Raw genomic sequence first — 17,596 nt, forward strand, 5'->3', positions numbered from 1 at the left:
TGTGTGTGTGTGTGTGTGTGTGTGTGTGTGTGTGTGAAAGAGAGGGAGAGATAGGATCTCCCTTAGCTGACCAGGTTGGGGTTGAACTTCAGATCCATGTGCCTCAGCTTCCCAAAGTGTTAGGATTATAGTCATGGGCTACCACGCCTGGCTACCAGTCCCTTCTTTGTGCTTAAAGTGTCTTCTCATAAAACTGTTGCTGAGGATTGACATAGCAAACAAGCAAGAAACCGGACAGAAAAGAGGGCTACACCTGGAAGAGAACTGTTGATCTTGTCCCTTGAGTACTGTGGTGGATTGACAACTGGTGGTCAATTTATAACACCCAGATGAACCGAGTAAGCATTGTGCTGGGTGTGGAAGGCCCACCTGAGGATTGTTGCCAGCAGCATAAGAGGCAGAACTGGAGAAAAAGAAGAAATGCTGTTGGGAGTTGAGAGAGGCTATTGGGAGCTGGTAGAAGCAGTTGTGTGCTTGTAGAAGCTGTAAGGAGTTGTTGGTTTTCTTGGAGGAGCTTATCATGCTGGCTTTCCTGATAAACTCAACTGTTCTCATTGTCCAAGGAGCTTGGGACCTTGTTGTTGCTGAGAAGGGCTGTGGTTCACTTTGAGGGAGCTCTGGTCCTCACTTTGAGCATTGCTCCCTGGCTCTGGAGGGGAAGATGGTGCACGGCTCAGTCTCCTGGAGAAGCTTGTAGTGCTGGTTTTCCTGATGGGAACCTGCTTTCCTCATCATCTGAGGAGCTCGAGACCTCACTCTTGCTGAGGATGGATGTGCTCCCTCCGCTTTTGCGGGGAGCTCTGGTTTTTACTTTGATCATTGTTTCCTGGCTCCAGTGCAGATCCCTCAGCCTGCTGGCACAGATCTTTCATCCCACTGGCACAGACTTTGTAGCTTCTACCACTGACATTTGGGCCTTCCCAGCACAGATCTGTGAAACAGGCCTGCATGAGACATTGTCATGGGCTCTTGGTTTCCAGTTGGATTCATGGGAGGCATTGTTATGGGCTTTAGGTCTTCAGCTGGACTCTTGTAGGACATTGCTGTGGGATCCAGGCCTACAGCTGGATTCTTTGGTCTCTAGTGTATGGACAGATTTCCTGCACTCTCTTGTATATGATTCTTTGGGTGACTATTATAAATAATCTTATAAAATATGTGTCCTGTATTATATTGTTCCCTTTACAAAATCCCAAACTAGGACAAGCACTTCGATTTCTTGTGTTTAGAACTTTCCCTGTCTTCTACACAGTGGACTTAGATTGGGAGTAGAATAAGGAGTCTCAGGACTTTACCACAAAGCCTATTTGGCTATTCTCCCACTGTCTTTCTCCACTTGTAGCAGTCTACTTTATCTTCCATGGTCCTCACTTCTCAGCTCTTACCCATTGTTCTATAAGACAGGTGACATTTAGCCTTGGGAAACTTCCAAGTGGCATAGAACACATCAATTTGCCACAGAATTTTGCTGTCATATTTCCTCTGATGATCTGACCCATCAGTAATAACCTGTTTCCTATAACTTCCTATTGTAATTTATTTTCTCAAATATTTTCATCTCTCTTTTGCCTGTGATTCAAATGCAACAAGAAAAAGAAAGATGGCTTACTAAAAAAACAGTTGTCGAGTTAAAAAGTATAGCGACTGGTAAAAAATTCCTAATAACTTTTATCCCCGATCTAATGGTCACCATGCATTCTGGGAGCAGCTCAAATACTCTTTTGTTAAAATGACTATTTGAAGAAAATGATCCCATGTTCCAACTGTATATCTGATGTGGAGTTGGATGGTTTGGAAGATGACTAATGGGGCTCTGAGCCTTTCTGTATTTAGGTCACCTCATTGAATTGGGACTACATCAAAAGTGGTCCAAAATCTGACCATTTGGCAGCCATAAAGTAACTATGTTAATGGAATTGGTCTCCTTCCAGGTCTTAGTCGACAGGTGTTCACATCATAACTGACACTAATTGACTTCCTGGTCCTTCAAGTTGGAAGACAGAGGACCATCACTGAGACACTGATGGGGCAGGAGTTGTTTATGACATATTCGGGCTCTACTGAAAGCCAAGGAATTCAGCTCACTGAGCTGGCATCAAAGTGGCACCTTGCAAATATTGTATTTGTCTCTCATGGGTTCCATTAGCTTGAGAAATAAAAAACAGGAATCTAATTTTGAAAGACTTACAAGAAGTTAGAGTGGCCAATACTGTTCTTCTGTGGTCACAGGTGTCTTCATGTGTCACTGCTTTTCTCTTTGCTTTGTATTATAGGGATTAGATATCTCCATGACTATCATTACTTTTATTTATTTGTTTGTTTGTGGGTTGATTACCAGGTCACTTATTCACAGTGAAAACTATAAAGGATTCTCCCTAATGGAGAACATAATAAGGCTGTCTTCATGCCTTTGTGAACTGAAGATAAGTAGGAAAAAACAATGTGGAGACCATTTTAGCAGCAAAAACTTGAAAGCAATGAAATTAAGCAGAGTTCAGCCAATACATGTTCCCTTCTGTTTCTGAATTTAGAATTGGATAGCAGAGGGCTGGGGAGTTAGCTCAGTGGCAAAAGTGCCTGCCTGGCAAGTGCAACGTCATGAGTTCGATTCCCAGTACTGGAAAAACAAACAAACAAACAAACAAAAAAGAAAAAAAAAAGCCCCCAAAATAGAATTAGATAGCATTTATTCTTTCTCTCACTAAAGGCTATGACCTGAGTATGATGCAGCCTTAATTACAGGAGATTATTAGTATTTTTAAGATTTTTTTTTTACAGAGCACAAAGGGGGCAGAGGCAGGACGATTGCAAGTTCAAGCCCAGCCTGGGCAACTTGGTGAGACACTGTCTCAAATTAAATAACTTTTCAAAAGAGCTGGGAATATAGCTCAGTGGTAAAGTTCCTTGGATTTGATCTTGAGTACTAGAAAAGAAAGATTTTGTCCCTTGAAGTTTCCTAGGTTCATCATTTAGTGTATTTTTTTTTATAACTTTACATATAGCAAGTGGCAAAGAGACAACCACCCTGAATTAGTTATCACACTTAAAAAATTAAGATGGCAACAGCTCCATGGACCTATTTATTGAAATGGACAAACTCTTCTGGCAGAGTGATCAATGTCTTTCCTCTTTCTGAAAGGCTTTTCAGAGGTAGGAAATCATTGAGCATTTGATATACAGTAATGATCCAGGCTTTTTATTGGTCAGTTTTTGGAGCAGGCTTTTAAGAATTTCTGCCTGTAAATGTAGAAATCTGCATGTGGAAAGTAAAAGGCAGGGCAGAGATTTACTGGGTCCATCTATCATCCGGGCTTTTAGAGTCTTTGTGATTAATACATGTTTAATTGGGGACTGATTGAGATGCTTTGGATGTCAGAAAGCTAAATGTTAAGGCATTGTCTCAATGGTTCCTAACACAGCATGACGATTAGCAGCTGTCTGAGGAACAAAAGAACCTGAAGCCCACAGTGCAGCTTTTCATTTTCCAGATTTGGAATGCCTGAAGCTCTCCGGTGGAGCTGACAGCCAAAGGAACAGAAGCCTTGATTCACAGCAGTTAATCCCTTCCCTTTCTCTTGGCTGTGTTTTTGCTCACTGGAAGAGAACCCTTTCCTTACGTATTCCAAATTAATTTGGGCAGTGGGTGGGGGGCGGAGACCATAGGTGACTGAAGGCTTAGCTTTGACCAGGTTTCTTCATCCTCTCTCCACCATGCAATGCATAAAACAATTTCAGGTAAGAATTTGAAATCCTGGATGCGTTTTCAGTATGGTTAGCCCCAGCACAAAGATTCGGGTTACTAGAAGCATTTAGAAGGAGAGAGAAAGAAAAGAGCATACGTAGTTTTGTTGTTGCTAGCTTTATGGTTTCCTTATCTTAAAACAATTGTCTTGCTCAGGCAAATTCTTATAAGTTACCTCCTGGTAGAAAGGCTTGTTTTCCTGTTCGCCTGGCATTCTTACTTAACAGGAACTCCACACGCTGAATTCTGCCATGTTTCTCTTGGCAAGGGTTGGGCTATCCTTATCAGAACCTGCCAACAAATTTCTTAGTAAGCAAGTAGAAAGTAAAACAAGCAGCTCCCAGACGAAACAGAGGACACACTCGAACTGTGGCAGAGACACTTGGTGCTTCTATGTAATTCCCTGTACTTTCGGTGGCCGTGCCTCAGGTTTTGAGTTGAGCTGTTGCCCACTTGCGTTTCTAGAACTACTCCTGTACTGTGGATGCAGTGAAGCGGATTCGAGCTATCAGCTATTTTCAAAGTGAAACAAACATTGAATAGTGCATTTTCTTTCACAAGAAAGAACAGTGACTGCTGCATGGCTCAGGTATTAAGCATAATGGTTAGATAGTTAAAAAATTAATTTATAAAAACAGATCTTGTCTGACAGTTTTAGACTTTTACCCAGGGGTTCACTAAAGATTGTCGATAGGTCTTTCTAATAATAATTGTAATACTTCAGCTTTATTAGTCTTGGTTAATGTTAGCATTTGTTCTACAATATTTTTTGTGAAATATGTGCACATGCAGACAAGTGGACCTGATTCTGATGTATACTCACTGAGTTCTCTCAAGGCAAACACCACCCAAATGACCATCACCCAGCCTAAGGAACAGAACAGAACCTTGTAAACTTCCTAGACCCTTGGCCTATACCTCTTTTCACTTCCTTAACTTCAAATGCTATTGTTTTATTTAATATTGTTTTGAATTCCCATCTCAGTTTTTTTGGGGTGAGTTCAAATGTCAGGGACTCATCACCAGAAGCTTAACGTTTCTCTGTTAGCACATTTTGTCTAAATTTCACTGGTTTTCTGGCAAGGAAAAATGTACTTGACGGCCCAGTATTGATACTTGGTAGACCTCAGGAAGATTTACCCCACAGCTGTTGTTGCTATGGAAATCCAAGTCCCTTAACCCCTGCGTCTCCACTTTCTTACCAATGAAAACAGGGAGAAATTAGATGCTTTCTATTTTTTTTTTTTTGTCTTGTTTTAAGACAGGGTCTTGCTATGCAGTTCAGGCTGGCCTTGAGCTCACTTTGTAACTCAGGCTGATCCAGAACTCACAGTGATCTTCCTGCCTCTGTCTCTCTCCCAGGTGCTGGGATTCCAGGTGTATGCCACCACTCCCAGCGTTTAGATGCTTTCTATATAAATCACTGGTTTAAAATGTGGGCCCTGGGACCAGGTTTTCCAATTTACCGCTTAAAAGCTGTAACTTAAGGCAAGTTATTCAAACTCTTTGTACCTTATTCTCCTCATCTATAAATTGGGATAATAATAGTACCTGTCTCATAGAGCTTTTATGAGGTTTATATGAAGTAATTCATGCAAGAGATTTAGAATGATACTTGGTGCATTGTAATTACCTAATAAATGCTAGCTCAGTGTGTGGGTTATTACGATCACGTGCCACAGGGGGAGGCTCACATAATTTTGAGTCAGGCGGACTCGGGTTTTAAAACTCATTTTATAGCTTTGGTCAAATTATTTAATTTCTCCACGCTGGAGTTTCCAGATTTGAACTGGGTAGGGCGATAATTATAACTACTTCAAAGAGCAGAGGGGACTGAGAGATGGCAAGTGCATGCCGGGGCCCCGCAGAGGAGGCCAATAGCATTTTGTTTGCTCTTGTCTATTTAGCTCTGATTCACATGTCCTAAGCCTTCAACTGCTTAAGCTGTTAATTGTGCAATGAAGACTAAACTAAATCTTCTGAGAAGAAAACTCAACGGAGCCATTTGGAGAACCCCACCGTCTTTTCCCATTTAGCATTAACACAAGCTCAGCTGAATCTTTTGGCCCAGTATTTTGTGATTCTGCTGCATCCATTCACTGTTGGAAAACCTGTGGTCATGATTGAGTCCCTGCGAGGTTACATGGCCTCTGCCTCTGGCAATGCTGACCTCAGGGTGGCCCGCTCCAGTTTCTCACAAATGAGTGTGTATCTGAGTATCACGCAGGGCTAGAACTGGAGGGAGACAAGGCCAGTGTGGCAGCTTGCAATGGCAGAGCAATCTGTGGGCCATGGTATCCTACACTACATTTGATTTCACTGCTTATGAAAATATCTATTTTTTTGCTAAAGGACCTCACTTGACTTGAAAGGGTATCTGACATAAACCCAAATGTCAGTCAGTGGGTTACCACAGTAGAAAATTATTCCTTGCTGGAGTCACATCTAGCTGGTAGTGACTGGGGGGAGCTGGTGCTGGGGCTCCCAAGGTGGATGTAGGCAGGCATCCGCCTCCAGCTGGCGGATTCCCAATGAGAGAGAATAGAGAGTCGTGGGGGAGCTATTTATGGGTCAGGTCTTTAAGGAACGTAATCACTTCAGCCCACATTCCACTGTGCACAGCCAGTTAATATGAACCACCCTAGACATAAAGGAGTCTAGGAATGTGGGCTGGGCTGGATGCCTGCCTCCCAGAAACAGCTATGTAGGAAAAGGGGGATTGCATCTTGGGATAGATATTTTCCAAAGGCTCCATCCCAACACCTTACACTTCTCTACACAAAGGCTTTGCAGGAAAGTGGAGAGCGTCACATTCCATTCCTTAGCGTTTTGTTGATAGCTCTCCGTAAAGAATTCATTGGGGGAAAAATGTGCTGCTCATCTCTCTGGACAAAAGGAAATAAGGCACTATCTCATTTATCTGGGGGAAAAAGTCAAGTAACAATGTGGTTTCATATTAAGCCAAAAAGAAAAAACTCTGAAAGAGTTTGCAAATCTTACTCTGGAGTCACTCAGTTAATACAAGGTCAGTGCTCCAAAATCAGTTTCTTAAAACCCTCAGTTGCATGGGTCACTTGTATCCTTCTGTGTGTTACCAAGCCATGCTTTCTTTTATAATATTTATTTAAAATAGACACTGCATCAAGCTTGGAAATCACTGTATGGGAAAAATGCAATCCTTCTACATTTTTAAAGTATAACCTCAATATGAACACTCTCATCTTTAAATATAAATTAATGTTATTTAATACAGAATCTTCTGAAGGATTTGTTTGAGAATTTGGTTCCTCTTTTAATCAACCAGGAAGAAGATTCCCTATCAATTTTGGAATAGTCAAGTTCTTTCTATGCTAGTTGTTTGTTTGTTTTAAAAACAATTTTACTTCTTGACTAGGAGTAAATGTGCTCATGTGGCTTAAGAATGGGACAGCTAAGCGAGGCAGGGTGAGGGGCTCAATTCTTAGAGTGGTCATGGATCCCGGGAGGGGAGTTGGGGATTGAGTTTTTAATAATTCTAGCTTCAAAAAAAATTCAGTGGCTATCCCAGCTGATTGAATGTGCTATAAACAAGACATGTCCATGGGAAAGCACTTTGTAGATTGTTGAGTAGCATAAAATGCTGTAAGGACAACCCTAAAACAGCAGCAGCAACATGAAGAATTACTTTCTGATAGATACATGGTGCCATAGGTAGAGCCACCTATACAGAGAAATTCTCTCCCTTTGGTGGGATATACAAGAAAGCAATTAATATTATCACCAGAATTCTTAGCATCTGAGACACAAAACCCTTAATCACAAGGATATCATTAGTGCTCTGAAGCATTTAATTTTGATGCTTGACAGCATTTTAAGTGCACCAACCTTTGATAAAGAGCAAATCAGAGCAGTGGTGCTGAATTGAGAAAGAAAGAGGAAACACAAAACACCTTAAGCTCTAAGTAATTAAATTTCAATATACTATTTGCATTAAGTAGAGATATGTAAAACTGTGGATTTATTTTTCCTATCAGACCCTCAAGGAGTAAGACCTCTTGAGTATACACGATCTGTTTAAATTCTGATCTTGGGAGGGTGGCAGCCTAACCTTGCCCTGGTTCGGTATCATCTTCCCTCTGTGCCCTGGCCATTGTGTGCCGCTGACATCCAAGAAGCCAGGCTTCTTAACTTCCATCCGGGGCTGTTTTCACTCTCCTTTGCCCACAGGCTGGAGACCTTTCACTGCTTCTGTTTGTTTCCTGCCTCACCTCCCCCATCATCCCACCCTAATTTGAGCCAGTAATGAAGTGCAGTCGTTCTGTTTCAGCTGTTTTCCTTTTTCCTCCAGTCCTTACTTCAGTGTTTGCCATACTGAATGGTTCCCAGCACCCCCGTCCCCCCCCCACGCCACCCGCACTCCTTTCTTCGCGTCTCCTCTTCTCTTCTCCCTCCCATTTGGGTGTCACAAGTACCAAACTGCTGCAGTAAAATGACTTGTAGGTGTTTAATGGCAAGTCATTGAGGAAGTGAATAAAAGAAAATTGCAGCATTCGCATCAGTGGGGAGCAAGGAGAACTGCTGAGCTTTGAACCAAAGAAAGTTAAATCTGCCATTTTCTTAAAGGAAGCCCCCTCTGTTTGACATCAAAGCATCTCCTGGAAGTTTTCCTTGTGAAATGCCCCACTGCTAGTGTCGGGAGAGAGCCCCCTCACCTGTGCAGTTTCTGTTTATACAAAACACACGCGGAGATAAACCCACACGTACCTTCTGAATGCACTGTTCTCTGCTCTCAAACCAAAGGTAATCACAGGTACGGAGCAAGTGGGGACTCTACTCCAAAAGCAGTCTCAGTTTCTCAGGGACACTTGGAAGTTTGAATACGAAAATTACTTGGGGGTGAGATTCATCTTGGTTGGCTTCCAAGTAGAAGGCTCAAATCTTCCGAATTCCAAACCCTTGGTAAATTTTCCCTTCTATTCTCTTTTGATTTTTGTTCTCTCCCTTTAAAAAAAAAAGATTTTATTTCAGTTCCCGTGGGTATGTGGAAGAAAAGTCTCTTCCAAATGTTGCACTGTGTCACCCCTACTCTGACTTTGCAGGGTTGCGCACTACTCTTTTGCTTCCATGTGTCCTTCTGCTACGATGTTCAAGGACATGGCCAGTAAGTGAGGCATCGCTAGTTAACGCTCGTGCGTCTTAAGCGGAGGACTCCAGTATTATAAAAGAAGGGAGATGCCTCGGGCCCTGTCTGAGTTTAGGATTAGGACTTGGAAATCAGAACAACGCTGCACCTTTGTAATTATTAAGTCAGGAGAACTATTTGCATATGCCCTACAGATACAGAGGAGAAACACTGAGGGAATTGTCAACACCTTCATCAAACCTAAAGAGCAGTACCTCAAAATGCTGTCTTGAACAGGTGCGATGAAGCCTCGTTTTAATGTTAACTTACATTTGAATGACATTTACAGTCTGTGTGTTTGAAAAATGTTCATAAATGTCACGTATACTCTCGAAACAGAGACCCCGTTTATAATTAGAATTGTCATTCGCCTCACCTCACCTCCAGTTGTCAACGTCTTGGTTAACCTAAATAGCAAAGGCAAACCCACGAAAGGTCAGCCGAAATGGTATAGATGGAGAGTTATCTTAGGACCATTGCTTTATATTTAGAAAATTTACCACTCTCTATGGATTTTTTAAAGATCAATTTAACATTTAGTTCACTTTTATTTATTCAAGTTTATTGACCGCCCACTATACGCTCTATATCCTAAATGCTGAAGATGTAGCGGTAAACAAAGTAAAATCCTGTCCTTAAGGACATGCATTTTAGTAGTGCGTAAGCTTGTGTCTGAAAGGCAGATATTTTATGAATAGGGAAACAGAGGAAAGACAGATTGAGTAACTTGTTCAACATGACAGTGAGTAACTATCAAACCCACTATTTCATCTAAAATATTGTTCAATCTGCTGGGCTTTCCTCTAGATTGGGTAAGGCAGGAGGATCAAATGGTTTTTTCTCATTTCCTTCATTTCCCACATCCGCGAGGAGCCTTCCACCCTCATAGAAGCAGGTCCTGAAAATTCTGATCAGACCTAAGCAAGTGCACTTTCTTGTCCGCCTTTCCCCCTTCCGGCCTCCTGTCTATGCCTGCACATCTTCTTCGCCACCCTTACTCTAAGTCCTTGTGGTGTTTTTGCACTCTGCCACGCTCCCCTCTTTACTCCAGCTTCTGCTCCCTGGATGCTACCTTTCTGCAGCCAACCAATGTTTGACATTTTGTAGACATAAACTGTCTTTTTTTTTGCTCCACTTCACAGATTGTAAGTTTCCCAAAGGCTTAGCAATATGTGTTGAATGATTGAATGAATATGTCAGCATGATTTATAAGTAAAAAGGGAAAGGAAGGATGTATTTTAGATTATAAACTACTGAAATCCTCTAGAGAATAAGAGAATCAGGTGGTCTCAGGAACAGCACCGCAGAACAGAAAAACTGACATCCATTGGTCACTGGAAATTCTACTGCCAGAGTGTGAACATTACAGACCTGGCTGAATTAAATCATAAATCTTTCTTTAAAAACCACCGTTTCATTGTTCTTGCCTGTGTGACTTGTACACTCATCGTCTTTCTCTAGCTACTATCAACCGGCATGACCAGCCCTCCCTGCTATGTGCAATGTCTAAATTCTAACCAGCAGACAATGCTTGCTTTTGTCCAGAGGCAACACCACTTTCCTTGAAACAACCATCTCTTTTATGAAGGAAGTCTGTGGGTAGACAGGAATGCTGTTCAACCTATGATGCATCTTTTTCAGTGAGGATGTGGACGTCAGCCCCCAGCTTCCTCCTGGCCTCACCTCTGACTCTTCAACAAGTGTAATGTGCATCTGTAGATAGGACGCGATGACAGAGAACCCTCACACTCCTCCACATTGCCATGACAGACCTTGAAGAGGAAAAGGGTGCTGTTGTCAGGCACCGTCCTCTAAAATTCTAGAAAAATGAGTCCTCTAGTTGACATTAGAAAGTAACTTCAGTGTAACATATCTTCACCTTTTCTTTAGTTAAGGAGAGGCTAAAGAATAAGACATTATTCACTTTAATACAAAGGACTGTATCCTATTCATAAGCCATTCCCCATCTTTGCCTTGTCCCTAGGTGCCCTCAGTGGATGAGTCAATACTGAGAAAGTCTTGTCTCTGCAAGATTTGAGACTGGGAAGTAGAACCGAGAGGCCACTGAGAATTTTTTTGCTTCTTGATCTTTTTATGTTAACCAAAATTCCCACTATCACTCGAAGCCCTCTTTTTGAACTAAAGCATTGACTTATCAGCTGATCATATACAGGAGCGGGTATTTGATCTGTTACTTATTTTGAGTATCTTTTCAAATAATTCTGTTACCAAAAGGTAGAGCTTGGGGATGTTGGGATTCGGGATCAAAAGTATTTCTAAATGATGGAGCATTGATCATTGTTTACCAAAGCAGGGAAACATAGCAGGGGTGGTAACTGAGATGATTTTAGGGGAGAATCATTTGGGATGCTACATGATATTGAAACAGGTTCTGTGAAATTTAGTTCCTTCTTAATTCTCTCACAATAATTCCAAGAACTCAAGTGTCCGAATATCAAGACAGTGCCTAGATATAGTTAATGCATTTGTAACACAGATTTATGTCTCTAATAACAAAGCTTGGAGGGTAAGAATGTCCAGCAAGCATGGATAACATTTTTTCCATTTACTTATTTTATTCATTGTTATGGTAACCTGCCACTAATTGGAAGTGATAATAGGGCTTAATTTATGCCAGTCAGTGGGATGTTTCTTCCCAGAGATAAGTTAAAAATAGTGTGTCTACTTAACAAAAATATGACTTTAATCACAATATAAGTTGCAGAGGGATATGGCCACAAATGGGTGGCATGAGAAGACCCAGGCATGGGAACTACTAGGGTGGGAAATTCCATTCCCAAATGCTTCATCTAGGGAAATGAGCTCCAGGCAGGCACATGGGCAGGGTGATGGCTTCCAGATGTAGAGTTGTTGGAAGCTCTATTGCAAACGGTAGGAAAAGGCCAGTGAAGAGCCCTTCTCTGGCTTATGATGTTGAGGACATCCAGGTCGCTGCTTTCCAAAGTGGCAGTGTGGCAAAAGTCAGCTTTCCTCACACTTGTATTCTTTGTAGAAAATAAATCTCTCCTTTCAGGGAGAGAAACAGCCATACCATTGTCTGTCCTACAATGCAGTTGCATGTGTTAGATACGTTTCCCAACCTCCCTTGGCCATGGGTTGCTTTTGTCACTGTGTCCTTATGTGTCTTCTGAAGAACATCTGCTTAAAGAACTCACATTTAATAGCCACATGATGTAACACTTTTTGAAAACTAGAGCTAGTTAGCCCACTTCCTCCTGGTTGCATCTGCACAGTTGGTGCTGAAGATAAATGTGAACTCAGTGGTTTTCTGCCGGTCCCCCATCCTAAACTACTTTCATTCAGTCTTTCTTGCTTCTCACTGGTATTTTTCATTAACCTTTCATTTTCCTGCATTTTATGACACCTGAGTCAAGGTACACTCTGTTCATTTATTTTCACATTTGTGCACACATCAATTTTCCAAGTAGGGCCGAATTAGAAATATTCTTTTAGCTAATATGATTGTATTATATTGCTGACTCTCTGTTTGAGATTTTTGAGTACCTCGGCTGAGCTCATATTCCCTTTGAATGGCCACCAGAACACTGCTGCTTAAACTTCTAGAATAGAAATTGGATTCATTTCCCACATGCAGCAGTTTAGTGATAACCCATCCAGAGAAAAACTGTCTCAGTTCATCAGTGCCCTCCAAGGGCAGGTAAGCAATTCTTTCCCAGGAATATGGCAATGATCAGAATCTAACCCAGAGCATTTGTGAGAGAAAGTTCATTTTATAATTTTATGATTTTCCTCCCTCCTGCTTTCTTTCTAATGGCTTCACTTTTCTATTTCATTTTCCAATCCTGAGCATTGGGTTTAAAGAGCCCTTCTTTATGGAGTGTATGCTAAAGTGCTCTGTTAGGCAATATATTTATTACCTGGAGTGAAATGGCTTTTCACAGTCAGGCAGCCTTCATAGCCTTCTTTCTACCTTTGTATTTAAGAAAGTTGCTCCTTAGAGTTTGCAGGACAATGACTCCGTGGCAACCAGTGAAGAGTATGTGTGTGTATGCTTGTGTGCATGTGTGGTGTGTTTGTTGGAGGGAGAGACCTTAATACATCTAATGAGCACATTTCCGTTTTTCATTTTCCTCTGATGTTCAGTGGCTTCCATATGTCTGCTGCATGCAGCTTTGTTCATCTCGCTTAGTATTAACTAACCTTGGAGCTGCCTTTGATGGAGACCGTGTGTATCCACTGTATCTTTCACTTGTATTTATGCCTGTGATCCAATCTGGAATAGCTTTGGGACTGAGAGACAGGGATGGAAAATTGGAAGTGTGTGTGTGTGTGTGTGTGTGTGTGTGTGTGTGTGTGTGTGTGTTACCATCCAAAAGCATCCCTAGCAGAGATGCCAGGCTGTCAAGTAATCCTCCAGGAGACAGTCTCTTCTAGATTGGCTTCCCTTTGGACTCTGACTGTAGTATGGCCAGTTGAGTATCCTGCCACAAGAATATGCACCAAATATGACCAAGGTGGTTTGAAGATTTTCCTATTCCATTGCCATTGGCAATTTATTTTACTTTTTCTTCCTCTTCCTCTTCATTATGGATTAGCAGTTATGTATCCATTGGGCAAAAGCATGAAGATGACTCAACATTAGTTTGTTGTTCCTCTGAAATCTTTTATTTTTTGTTTGTTCTGTATTTTTCCTGTCTGCCTAATCTCGGAGGTTCTAGGTCAGTCTCGTTGGATAACATGAAGCAGTTCGTGAGTGCGCCCTCCTTTCCTTGGAGACTGCACACTGGGCACCGCCACTGGCAGTGACAACAAAAGCTTAACCGATGACTGGAGATGTGATCGTGTTTGGCTGGGATACAGTCCCAACACCCACAATTTAAAGGAAGAAAGATTTACTTTAACTTGCAGCTTGTAGAAGTTTCAGTCCATAGTGGGCTGCTCCAAAGTAGGGCAGCATGATAGAAGGGCACTGCAGAGGAGAAACAGTCCATGGCAGGGCAGGCAAAACAGAAAGCGATACCAAGGGAGGAGTGAAGGAAATAGGCTCTTCCAGCCCACACTCATGATGACCCACCTCTTCCAACCAGGCTTCACCTTCCAACATCATATTTAGCTATAAACTCATCCATGGGCTAATCCACTGATGGGCATCGCACACTCATTAGGACCATGCACCTATGAGTGCATGAGGCTTTGGGGAGACATCCAGATATAAACCATAACTGACCACCACAGAGAAGAAGCAAACACAGAGCAGATCTCCAAGATGGCCTTCCTTCCCGCTACCAGTAACATGTCCAGCAGAGGGCTGCTTTGTGTGTTCCCAGTTGAAACAGGAAGGTTTGCTACTCAGCAGGCAAAAGCCATATTTCAGCACTCATAAAATAGTTGCAAAATACCATTTATGTACAGGGAGACCATCATTGCTTTATTTGTGCTCTTCATTATTTGCATGGTTGTGTTTAAACTTAAAAGTCTCACTGTAATTAAGCAGTACTTTTATTTATATTGGGAAATATGTAAATCGTTTGCCTTCTGGCGTTCCCTACAGTACTTGGGAAGAGTTGCAAATTCTCTTGCTAGTGTAAAATTAAATATCAAGAAGATGAGACTTACAATTTTTGGAGGTAGATGAGAGGAAACTTGCTGAGCTTCAAGGGAAGTCTCCAAAGGCTCTCATGACTTGCAGAAGATCAAAGCCCAGACAGCATCTTCCATGCTACAACCTTGGGTAAGGGTAGGCCTGTGAACGTCCTACGCCCTTACTTCTGAGATGGTTCTATTAAGATAAGCCATATTACTCTTTTATAGAATGATAAGGATTTCTTTTGTACTGGAGAAGAGTGAACTGGTTAAGAGGAAAACAAAAGAAGTCTACTCGATATTCTTCTTAAGTAAGATGAAATTACTGACTGATACCACCAAAAACATTTTTTGCTAAAATGAAAGGTCTTTTATTTTTTTTTTTTTCTTTTTCTCCATAGCACCATCATCAATTGCTTTGGTCCAAGCTAAAGAAGTCACAAGATACAGCGTGGCTCTGGCTTGGTTGGAACCAGATCGGCCCAATGGGGTAATCTTGGAGTATGAAGTCAAGTACTATGAGAAGGTATTACTTGAAAAAGCAGCCAACCTTCTTTCTTCCGTTTCCTTCTTCCCTCCCTCCCTCCTTCCCTCCCTCCCTCCCTTCTTTCTTTCTTCCCTCCCTCCCTTCCTTCTCTTTTCATTGGGGTGGAGGGTAGCTGGGGTGGCTAGGGACTGAACCCATGGCATTTGCACTGAGCTATATCCCTGGCTCAATTTTTGAGGCAGGGTCTCACCAAGTTGCTCAGGTTGGGGTCAGATTTTAAGTCCTCCTCCACTGGCCTCCCAGAGTGCTAGGAATACAGGCCTGGGCCCCTAGGCCCAGCTCCTTCAAGCCTTCTTATGTTCAGGTGTTGGCCAATTCTAAAGTGCGGGATACCAGAGGACCCTCAAGCGAATGCAACTTGCTTACCAACGAAATCTGATTATGAAATTTATACTTTAGTTGGTTATCTTGAAAAGTGGAAAAAATATATACTGTGCTCATATATATATAAAATGGAAATCAAGACAGCTAAGAAATCATAATTTATCAACCTTCTATCAGGGAGCCTGACTCATAGCAGCTGCAATAATGATCTGTTTAAGTAGATCGCTGCTATTTAGAATGGAGGTGTGGGTTTTGATGACTTTTAATAAAAAATCAAGGAAGGAAAATTACATTCTTTAGCCTCTTAAAGTTATAGAAGGTATTATTTTTACAAATAACATGTCTCTTAAAGGATAAAATTCTGAAGACAGCTATTTGCATTCAAGGTTGTCTAGAAAATGAACAATTGTCTTTCCTTTTAAAGATAATCACTTGTTGGCTTCCTTATTAAGGCAGAAAGGGGACTGGATTTTTTTAATTGAAATCAGGCTACAATATTTTTTGCGTTTTCTAGATAGAAAATAGAAAAAGATGAGGGGCTGTCTCACAGTTATTTCTTTTAAATTGCTGAGTGTGCAGCTAGAAAAGACATCAACCATCATTTAATGCTCTTTTCAAAAAAACAAAAAGATCTGTATATACTGGTTTCCAAGGACAATCAGACCTGAACTACACATTTCTTCCAACATCTAAAATGTAACAATGGTATGTACAACACCAACATGGGTATAGGGTTTAGACAACAAATCAAGCTCTATTTACTCTCAACTTCTGAGGATTCTGCCCTGGTTCCTTTAGTATTGTACTTAGAGTCAACAGAAGATTCATTTTTCAGTCTTCACCAATTTTATCTTCCCATATCATAGGATCAGAATGAACGAAGCTATCGTATAGTGCGAACAGCTGCCAGGAACACGGATATCAAGGGTCTGAATCCCCTGACTTCCTATGTTTTCCATGTGCGAGCCCGGACAGCAGCTGGTTATGGAGACTTCAGTGAACCTTTGGAGGTCACAACCAACACAGGTAACAGGGGCCACCCAGGTTCCCCCTAGTCTGGAGTTCTTTTTATAACACAGAATAAATATTACTACAGTGATATTTAAGGAGTTGGACATAATTTTTGGCTAGGTAAGCATTTTGTTGTAATGAATGTTGCATGAAATAAGATATGCAATGTTTAACTTAGAAAACCTCGTGCTATTTGGAGAAGAACATTTTTCATAATATCTGATCCACTTTTCATATGAATGAAAAATGTTGCCAATTTTTCTCTTGATTCTACAAACCATGAAAAATTGGATTACTAAACTGACTAATTGAGGGTTATATAGATACCCTACATTAAGATAAGGCATTTTCTTCCACAGAAGATTAAAGAAGAGACCAAAAATGCTTTGTTTCTTCTGCTTATTTCTCAGAATTTATTTAAATCAAGTCAAATCAGTTTTTTTAAGCTCTTTGGAATAAACATATCAAGTCTTCCTATATTGTAAGTTGGAACCACTACTTGATCAAAAGTTTGGAAAGGAGCCTAACCAACAATCAGCAGCTGCATAAGATATATTCACCTCTATAATTTAAAAAATCAATTAAATTGAGCCTTCTTGGTGAGGAGATGGAGGGGCAGCATTTTCAACATCAGTTACAGAATGTAATTTGATCAACAAGTTTTTTAGTTAAAAAAAATGTACAAAAATCAGAAGAGGAAGTAGAGTTGAATCTGAAGGGGACTGACATTTTTTATATGATCCAGGAAAACTACAAGAAAGAAATGGCTTTCAGTTGGGCAATTTATTATAGGGAGGGTTTTAAAGACTATGAGGAAAGGAAGGGCTTTTAAAACCATGTGTCCGGGGCTGGGGATTTAGCTCAGTAGCACAGCACCTCCCTGGCAAGCATGAGGTCATGAGTTCGATTCCCAGTACCAGAAAAAAACAAAAACAAAATAAAAGCATGTGTCCTTTATAAAAGCTCCTGATGTCACTCTCATCAAGGACTACATTTATTTGATCACTGTGTAAGAGTTAAGGTGGTACATTAGTAAGCTTTCATATTGCTGGACAAAGTAGCTGACAGCTGCAGCTTAAAGAAGGAGAGGTTTAACGTGACTGTGTTTCAGAGGTTCAGTCCATGGTTTTGGTGCTAAGGCGGTGACATCATCACAGGAGGGCACGATGGAACAAAGCTGCTTATTTCATTGGAGCTAGAAAGTTCAGTGTCAGGGAGAGATGGACCCTCTGATGGCACTCTTCCT

General features: G+C 41.2%; 1 protein-coding gene across 1 annotated transcript in view; it reads left to right on the top strand.

The window, feature by feature from the left end:
* Epha4 (EPH receptor A4) overlaps positions 1–17,596 on the top strand; it is a 140,400-nt gene that overhangs the window by 91,638 nt on the left and 31,166 nt on the right. The window contains exons 6-7 of the mRNA XM_005395504.1: positions 14,870–14,994; positions 16,206–16,365. Of these exons, the coding sequence (XP_005395561.1) occupies positions 14,870–14,994; positions 16,206–16,365 (285 nt within the window). The remainder of the gene's footprint in view (positions 1–14,869; positions 14,995–16,205; positions 16,366–17,596) is intronic.

Source organism: Chinchilla lanigera, unplaced genomic scaffold, assembly GCF_000276665.1.
Source record: "Chinchilla lanigera isolate Chin_1 unplaced genomic scaffold, ChiLan1.0 scaffold00052, whole genome shotgun sequence".
Classification (NCBI taxonomy): domain Eukaryota; kingdom Metazoa; phylum Chordata; class Mammalia; order Rodentia; family Chinchillidae; genus Chinchilla; species Chinchilla lanigera.